This window comes from Panthera pardus, unplaced genomic scaffold (genome assembly GCF_024362965.1).
Source record: "Panthera pardus isolate Hobbes unplaced genomic scaffold, ASM2436296v1 HiC_scaffold_6, whole genome shotgun sequence".
Lineage (NCBI taxonomy): Eukaryota > Metazoa > Chordata > Mammalia > Carnivora > Felidae > Panthera > Panthera pardus.
In genome coordinates this window covers 17,332,094-17,350,644 of record NW_026526991.1, presented here as the reverse complement: position 1 = coordinate 17,350,644, position 18,551 = coordinate 17,332,094, and the positions used below count along the sequence as shown (strand labels likewise).

The 18,551-nt window shown below is 47.0% G+C and overlaps 1 protein-coding gene across 3 annotated transcripts in view; it reads left to right on the top strand.

Annotated features, from left to right (window-relative positions):
* The window catches only part of CHST11 (carbohydrate sulfotransferase 11), a 265,222-nt gene extending 247,529 nt beyond the window's left edge, over positions 1-17,693 (top strand). For all 3 annotated transcript variants that reach the window (XM_053895461.1, XM_053895462.1, XM_053895463.1), the window contains exon 3: positions 13,837-17,693. In XM_053895461.1, the coding sequence (XP_053751436.1) occupies positions 13,837-14,691 (855 nt within the window). In that variant the 3' untranslated portion in view covers positions 14,692-17,693. The remainder of the gene's footprint in view (positions 1-13,836) is intronic.
* Positions 17,694-18,551: the final 858 nt, after the last annotated feature.

The window sequence follows — 18,551 nt, the reverse complement described above, 5'->3', positions numbered from 1 at the left end:
ACCGAATGCCTCCTAACGTGCATGGCACCATGCCAAGTGCTTTCCTCGTGGGCTCTCACTGAATCCTTAGGACATCTCTGAGAAGTAGACGTGATGGTCCCCATTTTACAGGTGGGGAAACCAAGACCCTTGAGGGGGTCAAGTGACTTGGGCAAAATGTGAGTAGTTGAACATTCTGCTGAGTCTAGGAGCATCAGGAAGCAAACCACTGAAGCCACGTGGTCCAAGGAGGGAGAGACCAGAAAGAGACATTGAGGGGTCACAGCCCCCTACCTCGGAAGATCATTGCCCTCTGGAGAGGTGCCGTCAGCACCTTGGCTGAGAGGCACCTTGGAGCCATTTGAATCTGTGCGGTGGAAACTTCCTCCCTGTGCCCTCCTGCCAGCTGTGACTTCCGAGGGCCCCAAAACCTCAGTCAGCAGGTGCACGTTACACCTGCCCTCTGACTTCTGATTTCCCAGGAAATCCAGCCTGCCCCCCCCCAAGCAGCGTGGGGGCCACATCCCTTCACCATTGTCCCTGTTCCTGGCTACCATCCATGGGAAGCCGGTCCAGCTTGGCACCAGCCCCATCCGTATTCCTGCGCCCCTCCCGCACCCTGCCCAGGCCTCCGGAAGCCCAAACAGCTGATCTGAAATGGAAATGCAGCCCCTCCAGCCGCACCTGGCCGGGCTGAAAGGGAGCCCTGGCAGCACGCACCCCACACCAGGCCTCCCCAGGGCAGCCCTTGGCTCAGCACCCTCTTGTGTGATTCCCCTCCTCCTGTTTCCTGGCTTCACCAGATGGGTGGAAAGTGCCAGTCTCCCTCTCTCCCCATCAAAGGCTGTTGCAGCCACCCTGAGCCTGTTTCCACCCGGCTCTGCAGCTGCAGAGTCTGTGCCAGAAACCTCTGTGGGAGGACGGGGTGGTGCTTCAGGCTCAGGCACCAGGAAGCCCATGCAGCCGCATCAGCCATTCTGTGGCCTTTAAAGTCCCTGCCATCCTCAAGTCTTTCATTCTTGCCTGCACTCACTGTTCACTCATTCATTCGACAAAGCTTTGAGGGGCCGCTATTTAGTGCCGGGTGGTTGGGGAGACAGGAGTCAGCAAAGCAGTGAGAGCGCCCGGCCCTCCCGCGAGCTTACATTCCGGGAGGGAGAGCCACACGGCAGAAGCTGTGACAAGAGCATCAGAAGGAGGTGAGCACTAACCAGGAAAGGGGGTGTGAGAGCTGGCGTTCCAGCGGCTTCTCTTAATAACTGCTGCTGATTGAGAACTTTCCTAATTGCTCCCTGGGACTCCTGCGGTCTGGCCAGTCCCACCTGGGGGTTCCCCACCCCTAGTTGCTTCTGTTAACTGAGCGGGGGCAAGGGGGTGCTGCTTAGAACAGCCTGCTCTAAGGAGGGCACCTCCTTACTTGCCTTAGTATCCTCAAACGCCTTGGTGAGGGGGCCAGCTGGTGGCCCTTGGGCAAACCCAGCCCAAACAAGTGTGGTTTGGCCCACGTATTAAAAACAAATTTTTTTTTTAATTGTAGCTAACATTTAAGAATGCCAAGATTTCACATAAAATCTGGCTTTCTGGCTTCTCTTGAGAAACTGAAACATCTTGAAAGACCAGGTTCCTGTTCCCTCATGGCGACAGGAGCAGGATTCAAGTGGCATCTCTTACTGTCAGCAGCCCAGGACTTCTGCCTGGCCCCGGAAGGGCCTTTTGAATTTGCAACCTGAATCCAGGTCACAAATTTCAACCCCGCATACGAGAGAAGTGATCTGTTAGCCCGAAACCTCTGCTGGCTTGTTTCGGCCCACAAAGCTCCTGAGATTAAAATGCCCATCGGAACTCTTAGCCCCTGTGGCCCCGTCAGCTGCGCCTGGCTTGGGGCTGCATCCAGAGCCCAGCACCCGGCATCTCCTGCACCCCTACCTCATCTGCCAGAGCTCAAAATGCTCCCCATCTGTGCACCTTTTGCTTTGGAAAGGTAGGAGAAGCTCCTGCAGACATTCAGTCCTTTTAATCAGTCCTTGCTTCCTTAGCGACAAGTTCCAATCCTAAGCAACCCATTTCCTGGCAATGCTAAACCCTTTAAGTTTTGCAACAGATTCAGACCAGATTGTTTCTTCAGAGGTTCAGTGTTTTTCTCCTTTCTTTCCTAAACATAAAAGTGTTTAAGCATTATATAATTCCTGATAGTCCCCTAACGATGCATCCAAACACATCTGAGAACTGTGGCCTTCTAGACCTTTGACCCCTGGCCCTGCTGAATGATCGGAAAGCCCCTTCATCTTAAATCTGAGCACTGGGAAAAGGAATTTTGCCTAGGACCATACTCAGGCATTGCTTGGGTTCTGTATGTGCTTTAATTTATAGCTGGTGGCGTTGGAGCCTCCAGGGCAATGACTCCCCACGTGGAAAGCCTTAGAATGGAATCTCCCGGGAGCTGGGCCACACTCAGAGCAGTCACATCAGATCACTGGGGTGGGCCCCAGGATCGAGTGGTATTTAGACCCTCTCTCTGATCCCAGGGTTGAGACCCTCGGCTCCAGTGACTGCCCTGGCTGGAGATGGTAACTCCCAGGCGGGTGTGCAGCCCTTGAGAGGCCACTCGGTGCAGGGTCTCAGAGCACGGGCTGCTGCATTTGAACCCCAGCCCCAGTTCCTTAGCTCCATGATCACGAGCAAGCTACTTATTCTCCCTGTGCCTCAGTTGCCTCATCCGTAAGTTGGGAGTACGAGCATACCTGTCTCCCAGAGCGTGAGGACTAAGCGGCTGGTACATGGGTCCAGCAGTTGGTAGCAAGGATAATGAACGCGTGCCTCTTGCTTTGCTGTGGATGTGGTTCCTTCAGTGATGCCTCAAGACTAGCCCTTCTCGTGAGCATTTGGGAATTTCTATGCCAGAAAGAAATGTGATAGACTCCGGGTTTCTCTCTCCTCCCCAATTCTCAAATCAGCCGGATGATAGCAGGTGCAGCTGAGGCGCCGGAAGGGGTGTCGTATTAGAATTTTCAAGTGGAGAGACTGACCCCGGGTGCACGCCAACAGTCGTTAATGGCAGACTGCGCCAAGCTCCACTCACTCATGCCTCCAAGTTTACCTTTTTCTCCGGGTTTCCATTTCTCTGCATCTTCCCCACTGGACAGCTGCTCCTTCCGGTTGGGTTCTTACGTCTGAAAGAAATTGTAAACACCACGGAAGATGTTTTAACTTACAGGAAACCAGCTTTTCTTCCTTTTAAGATGAAACGTAGTGAAGTTTTAAAGACTTTTTCAAACAGTCCCTAAATTTGGTACTTAAACTAATTATAGATGCCTTGTTTAAATGTCCAAATTAAAAATAGACGTCTAAATGAGGACGCAGGACACAGCCCAGAGCCTGTAGCCATGTTCATGGTTTCCTAGAACCAGCCCTCCTCTGACCTAATTTATACTTTTGGGAGATCAAAGGGAGCTGAAGGGAGTCCAGGCTGAGAGCAGAGGTGGGTCTAGGAGCCTCTTGGCAACAGACGGTGAACCTGGGTTCTGTGTTCTGTAATTGAGAATAGCTGCAAATCGGTGATTTCCTCAGCATACAACCCTGTGGTTCTCAAAGTATGGTCCCTGGACCAACAGCATCAGCATCGCCAGTGTTGTGGGCTGAATTGTGCCCGTCCCCCCGCCTCTGCCCCCAAATTCGTATGTTGAAGTCCTAATCCCCAATATTCCAGCATGTCACTGTGTTTGGAGTTAGGGTCTTTAAAGAGGTGATCAAATTAAAATGAGGCCGTTAGGGTCCTAACTCAATACAACTGGTGTCCCTACAAGAAAAGGAAGAGACAGGCGTGCACAGGGGGCACCCATATGACGAGGGGACGAGAAGCAAGAAGGCCGACATCTGCAAGCCAAAGAGAGGAGCCTCAGAGGGAACGAACCCTGTTTGCCCGAGAACATTAATTTCTGCTGAGTAAGCCACCCAGTCTCAGGTATTTTGTTACAGCAACCCCTAACGAACTAACACGCCTGGGACCTTGCTAGAAATGCAAACTCTCAGGCCCTATCCCCGATCTACTGAACAGTAACTTGGGGTGCGGTCCAGCAAACTGTGTTTTAACAAGCCCCCCATGTGATTGCCACGGTGCTCAAGGTTGAGAACCACTAACGTGAGGTATTGTTAATACCCAGTGGTAACCGACCCAGAGAAAGAGGACACGTGGTGTGGAAGTACAGCTGCTAAAATACAAATGTCTTCTACCGGGTTCTAGAGAAGTCCCTGTTCTTTAAATGGGATGATGTGTGTGAAAGTGCCCTGTAAATTCTGAAGTGACATGAGGCGGTCGTGAGTGGCAACGTTAATATTTTGTCAATGGAAGAAGACAGCCATCTGAATACACCAGCAGGAGCAAACTGAATCCAAGAATCTCCCTCCTCGACCAAAATCTGAGTCCTTCAAAATCTTGTACGTTTTCCACCCCAACCAATTGGAATACCTCTGAGAACTAAGGCAAGGAGATTTAATCCCATTTCCCTTTTGTCCCTGCTACTAGGAAGCCCGCAACTAAGTCAGATTCTTAATCACAACTTTCATGGTTAGCATATTTTTTTTTTCCTTCTTAGTGTTGTCCTTTGTTATGTTCTTTTCAAATACCTTTGAGAAAGAAAAAAAAAAGAAGTAGGGAGAGAAAGAGTATGAGAGAGGAAAGAGATTGATCTCACAGTTGGTTACCAGATCAACTGAGAAACATGGTTGGAAAAGACAGATGTTCTCTTACAGTGACAAAGGACCAAACTGTTTTTCATCAGTGAGTTCCTCTTCTGTCCCTTGTCTTCCTGATGTCCCATAGCTGTAGGCCCCTTGGAGACTTCTCTAACTGATACCCAGGGAACCTGTTAGTTGCTAAAGAGTTATCACCCTTAAACAGCTCCTGTGAGCCCTGCTTGGGAACAGGTGTAGAAGATTTACATTTTTTGAGGTTAGAAGTCGCCATTTACCTGATTGCGATCTCTACGTACTCTTGGTCCTTTTAACAAACATAGAGATATCTGGAACTGGCCAGGCTGCCATCAGAAATCTCTCCTGCCTCATCTTGGCCATAATGGTGAAGAATTCCTCTCTTCCTTGTGACCTGGCCAGGGCTCCCCTCCTTAATCCAGGCTTCTTAAACCAAGGCTCAAGGGGTCCACAGTACAACCCCCAGGGATCTGGAGTTCGGCCTGACAATTGCCTTAGTTGCGTTTTGTCATTTTGGTGATACCCTTTTGAAAGAGTTGAAGCATTTCTGGATTATTAGGGCCACCCCTGATAACCCAGTCCTGCCCTGTAGACTCAGGTGCATGTGTTCATTGATGGCCTTGATGGCATCGTGTAGCTCTATTTTTGTTGTCTTGGGCTAATTAGAAATGAGCAAAGACAAAAAATACGTAAATGATGAGTTTGTACCAAGTGATGGTCAAGTGATGTCACAGGGTGGCGGGTTTCACAGTAACTGGAAAGGAGGAAACGGTGGGCAAACCTCCTGCAGGACACACAGGACGAATGCTGTGTTGCAAAGAACCTGCCTTGGAGCAGTGAGCGAGCAGTTTCCAGGTTCAAGTAGGGCTTTAGTTCCAGCAAAACAACATCATCTGTCACATTCATGCTCACTTGAATGTTTACATTTGTTTTGGTCTCAGTTGTATACCTAGCTTTTTATCTGTGCACATTTTAGTAACATTGTATTTTTAATAAGTTAAATCGACACCAGTCTAAAGTTATTTTAAAATAAAAAGACCAATTAAAATATTTTGTAAAAAAAAAAAAAATGGAACAGTAGAGACCCAGTTGAATTTCTTCCTCTGATGGGGACTAGATATGTGTCACGTTTGAGAACCTGTACCTGCCCTTTCTCTTGACCTTCACCCTCCTGAAGGGGACTGGGCATACCTCATTCCAGCAGGTGCATCATTTGCCACCTCAACTGCCGTGGAGAAGAAGGAAATGGAAAGAGAAAGAAACCTCAAATACCACATTTCAGAGTCCCATTGAGTTAATTTTGTCTCTGCAACTGGACATAAAAGGAAACCGTGGTATCGCTTCCATTTCATGGCTTTGTGGTCCCGAATGCAATACTAACTGATGTGTTACCTCCCCGGAGATTCAGATGGCCAGAAAATTGTCTCCAATGGAAAAGAGCTAGAAAACAAAATTGGGGGAGATCCCCCTGTTTCTCTGCTCACTTAGTAACATATTGCCTTCAAAACAGCCTATAGCGATTTGAATGGGCTAAATTGATGGGTCGTTTCACCTTCCTAATCTTTCTGTTTCCTTTTGGACAGTTTGTTGTCGCTGTTGATATGTGAATGGCATAGATGCTCCTCTATGATGGATACTTCTGCTAAGAAGTCAGGAAATGCAAGTCAGAACCTTTCATGTTAATAAAATATTAATTGACTTCCACAGCTTAGAGCTACCTACAACAAAATATAGAGCTGGTGAAATTTGTCTTTGGGAGTCCTGGCCCTCTCTTTGGGGATCCTTTTTTCTTCTTTCATGAAAGAACGCCTGCATATGAACTGCCTGCTGTGTACCGTACCTTGTCCAAATTCAGTACTAGACTTGCTCATATTTTCTAAATGCTGAACCCACGCCTGCAAAATGGTACTATCCCCATTTTGCAGCTAAGAGAACTGGGGCTCAGAAGGTTAATGGTCTTGGCCAACCAAGATCAAGCCCGGAGCTTCTGATTTCAGATCTCCTCCTCTCTCTACTTACTACTGCTCTCAAACCCTTTTCTTATTTTTCCATGTAAAAATATCCTCTTATATAATGTTATCTTCTCTTATACATTTATGCTTTATGTCAGTGTGCTCAAAGTTATTGACTTGGCTTGGCCCCTGTATTTGACTCCTCGGGCTCCTGGGTAGACCCTTCCTTGGATGTTGCTGGCAATCTTTGGCACCGCTTAAGCTTGTACATGCATCACTCCAGCCTCTGCTTCTGTTACCACATGGCCGCCTCTCTGTGTGTCTCTGAGTCTCTGTTTTCTCTCCTAATTAGACACCAATCATTGGATTAGAGCCCACACTAATTCGTTATGACCTCAACTAATTACATCTGCAAAAATCCTATTTCCAAAGTTCCAGGTGGACATGAATTTGGGGGAGACACCATTCATCCTAGTACAGCCTTTATTAAAGAATGTTCTGGCATCTATGAACATTTGGGAAGTTTCATTTGCTACAGAGGGGCCTTCCTGCTTTCATATCAGGTTTCCCTAAAGAGAGTATTAACTGATTCATTTACTCACAAAAAATATTTATTGAGCATCTTCTATGTGACTGGTAATGTTTTGTTTTTTTTTTTTTAAGTTTGTTTGAGAGAGTGCACACGAGCAAGTGGAGGAGGGGCAGAGAGAGAGGGAAGAGAGAATCCCAAGCAGGCTCTGTGCTGTCAGCACAGAGCCCAGTGCAAGGCTCGATCTTACGAGCCATGAGATCGGGACCTGAGCCAAGATCAACAGTCAGACGCTTAATCGACTGAGCCACCCAGATGCCCCAATTTGAGAATTTTTAAAAAGAAAACGTTACATTTTCCTTCTAAGTTTTAGTTCACAAATTCCTATTGACCAGACTAATACTAACAACATAGGGACCAAAACGTGACCACGATAGACAAAGAGAGCCATTGCAGGTGAATAGACTGGAGGCAAAAGCGGCTCAGACACAACAGTAGGGCACATGCAACACACACAGGAGACACCCCGGAAGTGCCAGGTTCTGGGGAACAGGGAGCATGGCACTGCAGGGCATCATGGGACCTCTTCTTCATGCAGCCACTACTTTCAAGACAGGAGACCCAGCTGACTCTTCTAACACATAGAAACAGCCACAGAGAGACTAAATGAGGAGACAGAGGAATATGTCCCAAATGAAAGAACAGGACAAAAATCACAGCAAAAAGAGCTAAGCAAAATGGAGATAAGCCATATGGCTGATAGAGAATTTAAAGGAATGGTCATAAAGATACTCACTGGACTTGAGAAAAGATCTCAGTGAGACCCTCAATGAAGAGAAAACATAAAAAAGAACGAATCAGAGATGAAGAACACAATAAATGAAATTAAAATGCACTAGAGGGAATAAATAGACTAGAGGAAGCAGGAGAACGGGTCGGCAAGCTGGAGGCCAGAGTTATGGAAAGCAAAACAGGAGAAAGAAAAAAGAATAATAAAAAATGAGAATAGGTTGAAGGAACTCAGCGACACAATCCAACATAATAATATTCGCATTATAGGGATCCCAGAAGAAGATAGAAAAAGGGTCAGAAAAGTTCTCTGAAGAAATAATAGCTGAAAACTTCCCTAATCTGCGGAAGGAAACAGACATCCAGATCCAGGAGGCACAGAGAATCCCCAACAAAATTAACCCAAGGAGGTCCACACCAAGACACATAGTAATTAAGATAGCAAAAAGTAGCACTACAGAGAGAATGTCAAAAGCAGCAAGAGAAAAGAAAACAGGTACATAGAAGAAAAACTCCATAGGGCTGATTTTCTTCAGCAGAAACTTTGCAGGCCAGAAGGGAGTGGCATGATATATTCAACATGCTGGAAGAAAAAAACTACAGCCAAGAATACTCTATCCAGCAAGGCTATCATTCAGAATAGAGGGAGAGATAAAGAGTTTCCCAAAAGTTAAAGGAATTCATCACCACTAAACCAGCCTGGCAAGAAATGTTGAAGGGGATTCTTTGAACCAAAGCCAGATAAAGACACCACAAAAAAGGAGAACTACAGGCCAATCTCTCTGATGAAAATAGATGCAAAAATCCTTGACAAAATACTAGCAAAACAAATCCAACAGTACATTTTTAAAAATTCATCACCACAATCAAGTGTGATTGGTTCCCAGGATGGTAGCATGGTTCGGTATTCACAAATCAATCAACATGATACATCACATCAATAAGAGAAAGGATAGGAACCATATGATCATTTCAGTAGATACAGAAAAAGCATTTGACAACGTACTACAACATCCATTCATGATAAAAAACCCTCAACAAAGTAGGCTTAGAGGGAACATATCTCAACGTAATAAAGGCCAAATATGACAAGCCCGCAGCTAACATCATAGTCAATGGTGAAAAACTAAGAGCTTTCCCCCTAAGAGCAGGAACAAGACAGGATGTCCACTCTCACCACTTTTATTCAACATAGTACTAGAAGTACTAGGCACAGCAATCAGACAAGAGAAAGAAATAAAATGCATCCATATGTAAAAGTAAACCTTTCCCTATTTGCAGATGACATGATACTACACATAGAAAACCCTTAAGACTCCACCAAAAACTACTGGAACTGATAAATAAATTCAGTAAAATTGTAGGATGCAAAATGAATATATACAGAAATCTGTTGCATTTCTATGCACTAATAATGAAGGGAAAGAAAAATTGGAGAAAATAATTTCATTTACAACTGCACCAAAAAGAGTAAACCTAACCAAAGAAGTGAAAGACCTGTATTCTGAAAACTATAAAACATTGATGAAGGAAATTGAAAATGACACAATTGGAAAGATAGTCCATGCTTTGGAATATTAATAAATATTAGGAGATACAAAGATATCAGGAGAACAAATATTGTTAGAATGTCCATACTACCCAAAGCAATCTACAGATTCGATACGATCCCTATCAGAATACCACCAGCATTCCTCACAAAACTAGAACAAATAATCCTGAAGTTCATATGGAACCACAGACGACCCTAAGGAGCCAAAGCAGTCTTGAAAAAGAACAAAACTGGAAGTATCAGAATCCCAGACTTCAAGATATACTACAAAACTGTAGTAGTCAAAGCTAGCACAAAAATAGAGCCGTGGGAGAGCCCAGAAATAAACCCATGATTATATGCTCAATTAATCTATGACAAAGGAGGCCAGAATATGCAATGGGAAAAAGACTCTTCACAAATGGTGTTGGGAAAACTGGACAGCTACATGTGAAAGAATGAAACTGGACCACTTTCCCACACGTACACATACATAAACTCAAAAGGGATAAAAGATCTAAGTATGAGACCTGAAACCATTAAAAAATCCTCGAAGGGAACACGGGCAGTAATTTCTCTGACATCAGCCAGAGCAACTTTTTTCTAGCTGTGTCTCCTGAGGCAAGAGAAACAAAAGCAAAAATAAACTTTTGGGACTATAGCAAAATAGGAAGGTTCTGCACAGCAAAGGAAACAATCAACAAAACTAAAAGACAACCCACTAAAAGGGAGAGGATAACTGCAAACGACATATTCAAGAAGGGGTTAATATCCAAAACATATGAAGGATTTCAGGGGCACCTGGATGGCTCAGTAGGTTAAGCATACGACTCTTGATCTCATCTCATGTCTTGATCTCAGGGTTGTGAGTTCAAGCCCCGTGTTGGGATTCACACTGGGCATGAAGCCTACTTTAAATGTACTAATTTAAATATACTTTACACACATACATATAAAGAATTTCTACAATGTGACACCAAAAAAATAATCCACTTAAAAATGGACAGGAGACACAACACGTCGCCAGAGGCAAGGGAAACAAAAGCAAAAATGAACTATTGGGACCTCATCAAAATAAAAAGCTTCCACACAGTGAAGGAAACAATCAGCAAAACTAAAAGGCAGCCTACAGAATGGGAGAAGATATTTGCGAACTATATATCAGATAAAGGGTTAGTATCCAAAATCTATAGAGAACTTATCAAACTCTATACCCAAAAAACAAATAATCCAGGGAAGATATGGGCAAAAGACATGAATAGACACTTCTGCAAAGAAGACATCCAGATGGCCAGCCGACACATGAAAAAAATGCTCAACATCACTCATCATCAGGGAAATACAAATCAAAACCACAATGAGATACCACCTCACACCTGTCAGAATGGCGAACGTTAACAACTCAGGTAACAACAGATGTTGGTGAGGATGCGGAGAAAGAGGATCTAACAGACACTTGAAAAGATGCTCCACGTCACTCATCATCAGGGAAACGCAAATCAAAACCACAAGGAGATACCACCTCATGCCTGTCAACGGCTAAAATTACAAGAAACAACACGTGTTGGCGAGGATGTGGAGCAAGGGACCCTCGAGCGCTGTGGGCAGGAACACAAACCGGTGCAGCCGCTGAGGAAAACAGTATGGAAGTTACTCAAAAAGTTAAAACAGAATTACCACGGGACCAAGTAATTGCACCACTGGGTAGTTATCCAAAGAATGTGAAAACACTAACTCAAAAAGATAGGTGCCACCCCTCTGTTTACCGCCGCATTATTTACAACAGCCAAGATACGGAGGCAGCTCAAGTGTCCATAGATCGATGAATGGAATATTTCAAGGATGAAATCTTACCATCTGCAACAACATGGATGGATCTAGAGGGTATTATGCTAAGCGAAAACAGAGTAAGACAAATACCATAGGATTTCGCTCGTATGTAGAATTTAAGAAATGAAACAAAACAAAAAAAGAGGCAAACACACTCTTAAATATAGAAAACGAGTGGTTGCCAGAGGGGTGACAGGTGGGGGGATGGGTAAAATAGGTGAAGGCAATTAAGAGTACCCTTATTGGGGCTCCTGGGTGGCTCAGTCGGTTAAGCGTCCGACTCTGGATTTTAGCTCAGGTCATGGTATCACAATTCGTGAGATCGAGCCCTGCGTCAGGCTCCATGCTGACCGGGGCCTGATTGGGATTGTCGCTCTCCCTCGCTCCCTGCCCCTCCCCCACTCACACAAGCACATGTGCACTCTCTCTTAAAATAATAAAATAAAATAAAATTTAAAAAAGAGTACACTTAGCACGCTGAGCACTGAGTAATGCACAGAACTGCTGAATCACTATTAACACTGTATGTTAATTATACTGGGATTTAAAAAAATTTTTTATTAAAAAATAAAGAGAAAAGAGCGAATCATTGATTTCTTTGGAGTTCCCTTTAGTTCTGAAGGGGAGAGGAATAGGAACAAGGCTGGAAAAGTAGGTTGGTGCAGGACCGTGGAGGTCCTCAAAGACAAGTACATGGGTGGGGACTGCGTTCTCAGGCCAGGAAGGCAACCAGGACATCCTGTTATCTGCAGCCCCAGACTGGCTATTCCGTAATTCTGGTGCCCCAATTTCTCTATAGCTGTAACCGTAATTAATTAATTACCAGAGCCACATTGCACATTCAGGATGGTAGATGGAGGCACGGCGTTCAGCCAACAACAATAAGGTGTCGGCACTCCATCAAAGTCCCCCTGTCTCTGGGTGTTGGTCCAGGGCAGTGAGGTCTTCTGTTTCCTATTCTTGACGGATTCGTATTCTTGGTTCACACTGGGAGTGAGTGGCCTTGAAGGAGAAACTTCTGTTCCTAGAATTTAGAGGAGTGCACACACCTTCCCTTTAGGCCCTACTGAGGCCACTAGCCCTTGGCCTGACCCCTCCTTGGCTGTGAGCACTTGAGGAGAAGGTTCTGTCTCCCAGTGCTGAGTAGAGTGCCCTGTCCACCGTGAGTTCTGGACAGATGTTTGAATGGATACATCGATGGATGAATGCAGCAGAGAGAAAAGCTCTAAGGTAGTAAATGCAAATACCCATATATTTGGGCTCCAGATGATATAATCCAGAGTCACACAACTTTATGCACAAAAGCAAACATACTAATGTAACAAAAGCCCAGGAGTTAGGGCATCTGGATTCAGGAGTGTGTGGACCTAGGTATTCAGGTGACGTCCCTGGGAATACATCCCTCTGTCTTCCTGCTCATCTTTCCTTTGAGCCCTTCGTTCCCAGTGTAGCTGTTGCTGCACAGTGGCCCTCCTCCCTGTCCCCAAGCCCCAGGCTGCCATTCTCACAGCTCAGCTGCTTGAGAGGAAAAAGAACAGGGAATGGAGGAAAGCGGGTTCCCGGGGCAAAATCAAGACCCTGGTACCAGAAGAAGCACAAAGCAACAGATGTTCACAACGATAGGCTCGGAGAGAAATTGGATCCCCTTTAAAGTAGATCAGACAAGAGGCACTTGGGTGGCTCAGTCAGTTAAGCGTCCAACTCTTGATTTCAGCTCAGGTCATGATCTCACAGTTCATGAGCTCCAGCCCCGCGGCAGGCTCTGTGCTGACACCTGCAGGGTCTGCTTGGGATTCTCTCTCCCTCTCTCTCTGCCCCTGCCCCCCCGCCCCACACGTGTGCGTGCGGTCTCGCAAGGTAAATAACCTTAACAAAAATAAAGTAGATCCGTCAGATGCCAGACCCTTCATGCTTCAATCAAGAAGATGGGAGTACTGGACCTCCAAGTAGAGTGGAAAGTGGGCGGCCTTGGTTGCCAGGAAGACGTGGGTCTGAATCTGGGGTCTGTCGCTTCCCCACCGTGTGATCTCACTCTAGTAACTTCACCTCTCTGAGCCTCGGTTCCCTAGTTCTTTCCAGCTAGATTATCAGCTCCAAAGGGCAGTTTCCCCACTGTAGCTTTTGACTGCGTCCCCATTGCTGGCAGCATTCTACCTGGCACAGTGGTGGGTACTTGACACTATTAAATCGATGTCATTTCAAGATGGTTGCACAGAGGGGGGAAAATGGCCAACGTGAGGCTCTGGTAAAATGCCAGGCACGTAGAGGGTGATGGGTAAGTCACAGAGGTGACCATTACTATCGGTCTAGGAAGGAAATATCGCGGAACAATGAACAAAAAGAGTGGAGGCAGCTGGTGGGGGATTAGGAAGGAAGACGGGCCGGTCAGGTGGTCAGCCGGCCATCTTGGTGGCCGGCGCCGGCCATTGGGGCGGTGGCTGTGGCCAAGTGGCAACATCCTGCGCCAGCACTGATTTCTCCTCTCCCAACCCCCCCCCCCCCTTGTGTCCCCTCTGCAGCTGGAGCTCTCGAACACCGCCGTCCTGCACCAGATGAGGCGGGACCAGGTCACAGACACCTGCCGGGCCAACAGCGCCGTGAGCCGCAAGCGGCGGGTGCTGACCCCCAACGACCTGAAGCACCTGGTGGTGGACGAGGACCACGAGCTCATCTACTGCTACGTGCCCAAGGTGGCGTGCACCAACTGGAAGCGGCTCATGATGGTGCTGAGCGGCCGGGGCAAGTACAGCGACCCCATGGAGATCCCGGCCAACGAGGCTCACGTGGCGGCCAACCTCAAGACCCTGAACCAGTACAGCATCCCCGAGATCAACCACCGCTTGAAAAGCTACATGAAGTTCCTGTTCGTGCGGGAGCCCTTCGAGCGGCTGGTGTCGGCCTACCGGAACAAGTTCACGCAGAAGTACAACACGTCCTTCCACAAGCGCTACGGCACCAAGATCATCCGGCGCCAGCGGAAGAACGCCACCCAGGAGGCGCTGCGCAGGGGCGACGACGTCAGGTTCGAGGAGTTCGTGGCCTATCTCATCGACCCGCACACGCAGCGCGAGGAGCCCTTCAACGAGCACTGGCAGACCGTGCACTCGCTGTGCCACCCGTGCCACATCCGCTACGACCTCGTGGGCAAGTACGAGACGCTGGAGGAGGATTCCAACTACGTGCTGCGGCTGGCGGGGGTGGGCAGCTACCTCAAGTTCCCCACCTACGCCAAGTCTACGAGAACTACTGACGAAATGACCACGGAGTTCTTCCAGAACATCAGCTCCGAGCACCAAACGCAGCTGTACGAAGTCTACAAACTCGATTTTTTAATGTTCAATTACTCAGTGCCAAGCTACCTGAAATTGGAATAAAGGGGGTGGGAGAGGGAGAGAGTCGTGCTTTTTAATTTAAGATTTTTATTTGTCAAAAGAATTATATGGATATTGGGTTATTTTGTAAATTAATATTTCTTTGGGAATGATGCTGCGAGCAGCATGGTGAGAATTATTTAAAATCCTTAGTAGGGAAGGACGGCTGTCTTTGCAGGGGGATGGGATGGGTGTCCTTGGTTTTAGACGGGAATACTGCAACGCTGTCTCAAAGGTTTCCTTGTGCTCTGGTGAATTCCATGAATTGTGCATCCCGTAAATTCTAATTAATATTATTTATCGTTATTTAAACGTGGTCTCTGTAGAGATTTCTTTTTGTGGCAGCAAGATTCCGATGTCTTTGCGGAAGAAATGCGTGTGTTGTTCTGTGCTTGCTGCAGCTCACGTGGGGGCAGGAGTGCCCCCCCCCCCCTTGCTAAGCGCTCGCGGAGCCAGCTGTGTGATAACACCCACCGCGAGGCCCATCGTGCCGCCATCTTGAAATTCTGTGAGCGATAAATAGAAATAGGCACCTTTGCAAGGGACTAATTCTGGATAGATTCCGAACAACCCAGGAGCCCCCTGGCACTAAGAGAAAAAAAAAAAAAAAAAATGTGATTTTGTTTTTGTTTTTAACCCAAGGAGAAGAACTGATTGTAGTTTTGTTTTTTCCTTTCCTTTTCACCAGAAATAGCAGTTAGGATAGGCTTTTCTACAGAAACTTTTAACTGGCGGTGCCAGTTGTGACGGTGAAGTGGCTGTTGCTTTATAGTCAACAAGTATTTATTGAGCAACTACTATGTGCTCTGCCTAAGTTTAGGCCCCGCGGATGGAGCATTGAACAAAACCGATAGTCTTGGCCCTCAAAAAGCTTTATGTGAACGCAGTACCCAGCTCAGCAATTAGCAATCCCCTGATATTTATGGACTTACCATGAGGTTTGGGCTGTTTTGAACAACCCCAGAATGTCCGTGGCCCCTACAGATTGGCCTTTCTCTCTGGCCCAGATTTGAAACACACTTAGAACAGGCCACTTCAGCTGATGAGTAATCCAAATTCACTGCCCAACACAAGAGATGACAAAGATCCTGTGTCCACTCCGACCTATCCGTAGCGTCTGGTTTTAGGCCCCGGAACAGAATTACCAGGCGTAGCACGGGAGGGTGCTGTGGCTGGTTAGTGATGTCCTGCCTTGGGCGAGGGAAGGGGAACGTTCGCCAAGTGCCTGTCGCGTCAGTCCCGCGTCCACGTCTCCGGGTGGAAGCGTTCTCTCTTCTTGGCCACGGGCGAGAGTGCGGTGACGTGGCAGGCCTTGGCCGTGTGGGATCCGCAGAGGCCCGGCGTGTCTCCCTCGTACAGATCCGAGGCGGGCCATTCGTACACACAGGCCCAAGTCCTCCAGAGGCTGAGAGCATCAACACCTTTGCGGCCACCGTGCATGAGCAAGGACAGCCTTCCGTGACGGCAACCCACGTCCCCATTCCTCCGGAAGTCTGGATATGGTCCGCTTCCTGTTCCTTGCTAATGCGCATCTGCGCACGCTTCTCATTTCCAGCCATTTCGATGCCTTGGTTGAAGTTTGAGCCACATCCCTCGTAGAGCTAGGGTGTGAGTTGGTAGCAGCTCCTGTATATAATAATAATAATTATAGTTCTAATAATAGGGGGTCGGGTGGGATGGGTGTGGGGTTTGCTTTTTGTTTTTGATGCAGTATATAGCGAAGGGGTGAGACTATTCTAAACAAGCAAAAACTGAATAATTTATTCACAGAAACGATTCAAATTGTAAAGCTCACAGCCGACTCAGCCACAGCTGCCACGTCTCACCGAGAATATTATTTTGTTGAATGTGAGTGAGGTGTGCACTGGAGAGGGTGGCCAAGGCTTTTTATAAAATGTTCTGTACCTTCTTTCAAGCTCTCTCCCCTTGGGGAAGGGCACAGCAACTGTGTCCTCCACGGATAGAGATGTTAGGCAGTATGTTTTACTGAACAGAGTGACAGACCTCAACTGTCCCTGGAGTTGGGAGTCTGGGTCCTGTTTCCGATCAGGGGACCCTGTCCTCAGAAACAGCGCTTCTGCTAATGACACGTTGTCCAGCGTTTCCTGATATGTGTCCCACAGAACAAAGCTTCTAGGGGGTGTAAAGTTAGTGTGATGCCACAAAGGGAAAAAAAATGCGTTTTGGGGGTCACATACCCTTGGGAAACAAAGTTAAGTCAATTTCCTTTCTACAGGACTTTTCAGAGCCTGGATGTGTGCTGTGCATTGTGAATCCCCCAAAGCATCATTGAGTTGGTGGCATTTTCTGAACTTTTGTGACCAGGTTACTCTGTTTCACACATCTCACAGAGATGCTGCACAGAAGACACTCTGGTTAGGTTGATTTAGCAGATCTGAGGTCTTCAAGGATAAAACTACTTCCCTGACCCTTCTCAAAAACAAAACAATAGAACACCAGTCTCTATCTGGTTTATAACAACAGAGGTACTTTATCAAATGAATGAAACTTTTACGTCAGTGCAATGGTTTTAATCCTGGATTCTACCCTGGGCGATGGTTCCATCCCTGCCAAAAGGGAGCAGGGGATTGTCTTGGGTGGTGTGGACACAGAAAGGGAGGGAGGGGTGGCATCAGGCCACAGAGTGGTCCCCTTACTCCTCAAGCCTTAGGTTGCTCAATGCAAGCAGAGTGGGCTCAACCCTTGACAAGTACTTCTTCGATTCCAGAGTTTAGAGTTGCTCACCATGTGCTTTTTCGGTTTTTCCGATGGAAATTCACGTAGATCTCCCAAGTTTTGTGTGCCTGCCGCCATGTTTGTTGGGTTGCGTGAGCTTGCTCGTGCCGTGTGCAGAGTACCGCCTTTCACCATCTTCTCTCAAGTGAGAAGGACTGTCCTCCAAGGGACACGACTTCAGTGTCGTTCTGCAACGAGGGACTTTTCCCCTTGTGTTTTATGTTCACACTTTATTTTCTAATGGCATAAAAACTTTTTAAGAAATTGAATCAACTGTTCTGCAGAATGTAGAAAGTATTCTGTGTCCTTGGTGTGAAAGAATCCATGGGTAAAAATGTGCCTGGGAAGCAAAAGCTTGTGTTTTGGGTTTTTTTTGGGTTTTTTTTTGTTTTGTTTGTTTTTTTAAGGAAAACTGTTTGAAAACGCTTTTCATTGCATGCTTAGCTGGAGAAAAGTACAGGCAGGTGTCCTATCTCCAGGCCACTTTTCAAAGGTGCTGCTGTGTTTTCAAAACCAGGTACAGTGAGGGTAGTATTTACAAGGACATTCCTGCTTAACCTATCCCTTTGGTTGGAAAATGCTAGAATATTAGCCACAGGGTTTGAATTCCGACAGCTTCTCCAGACAATGCCACCCTCCCCCCATCTGCCTCCCCAGCTGGTCTGGGAAGAAAGGCTTCTGCTGACCTGTGGTTGTCTCAGAGGGGACCTTCCCGTCTCCTTCCTACCCAGGTGAGTTTCACCCTCCTGAGAGCAAGGGTGTGGAAGCACAAGGAGCTACTTCCTGCTGGTAGAAAGTTCTCAGAAAAAAAGCAAGTTGCTCGCACACTTAGATGGTGGGGTCTGGACCACTGCTGAGTTAGTGATTACAGAAGTTCCTGTTCTAACCTGGCAAAAAGCCAAGGGACTGTCCCTGGTGGGTGAGAGAGCAACTCTCTCGCAGACTAGCCCTGCCCTACACACACACAATCTCAGCTGCCCTGTTCTGTGCAGTCCTTGTGACCAGAATCCCTTCCTCGCCCACTCCTATGTCAGCCGGACTGACCGTATGGCTCCCCCAAGTTCCTACAAGTCCCCCCAAGTTCCTACGACCAGCACTTCTTCCAGCCTTTTCTCATCACGACTGAC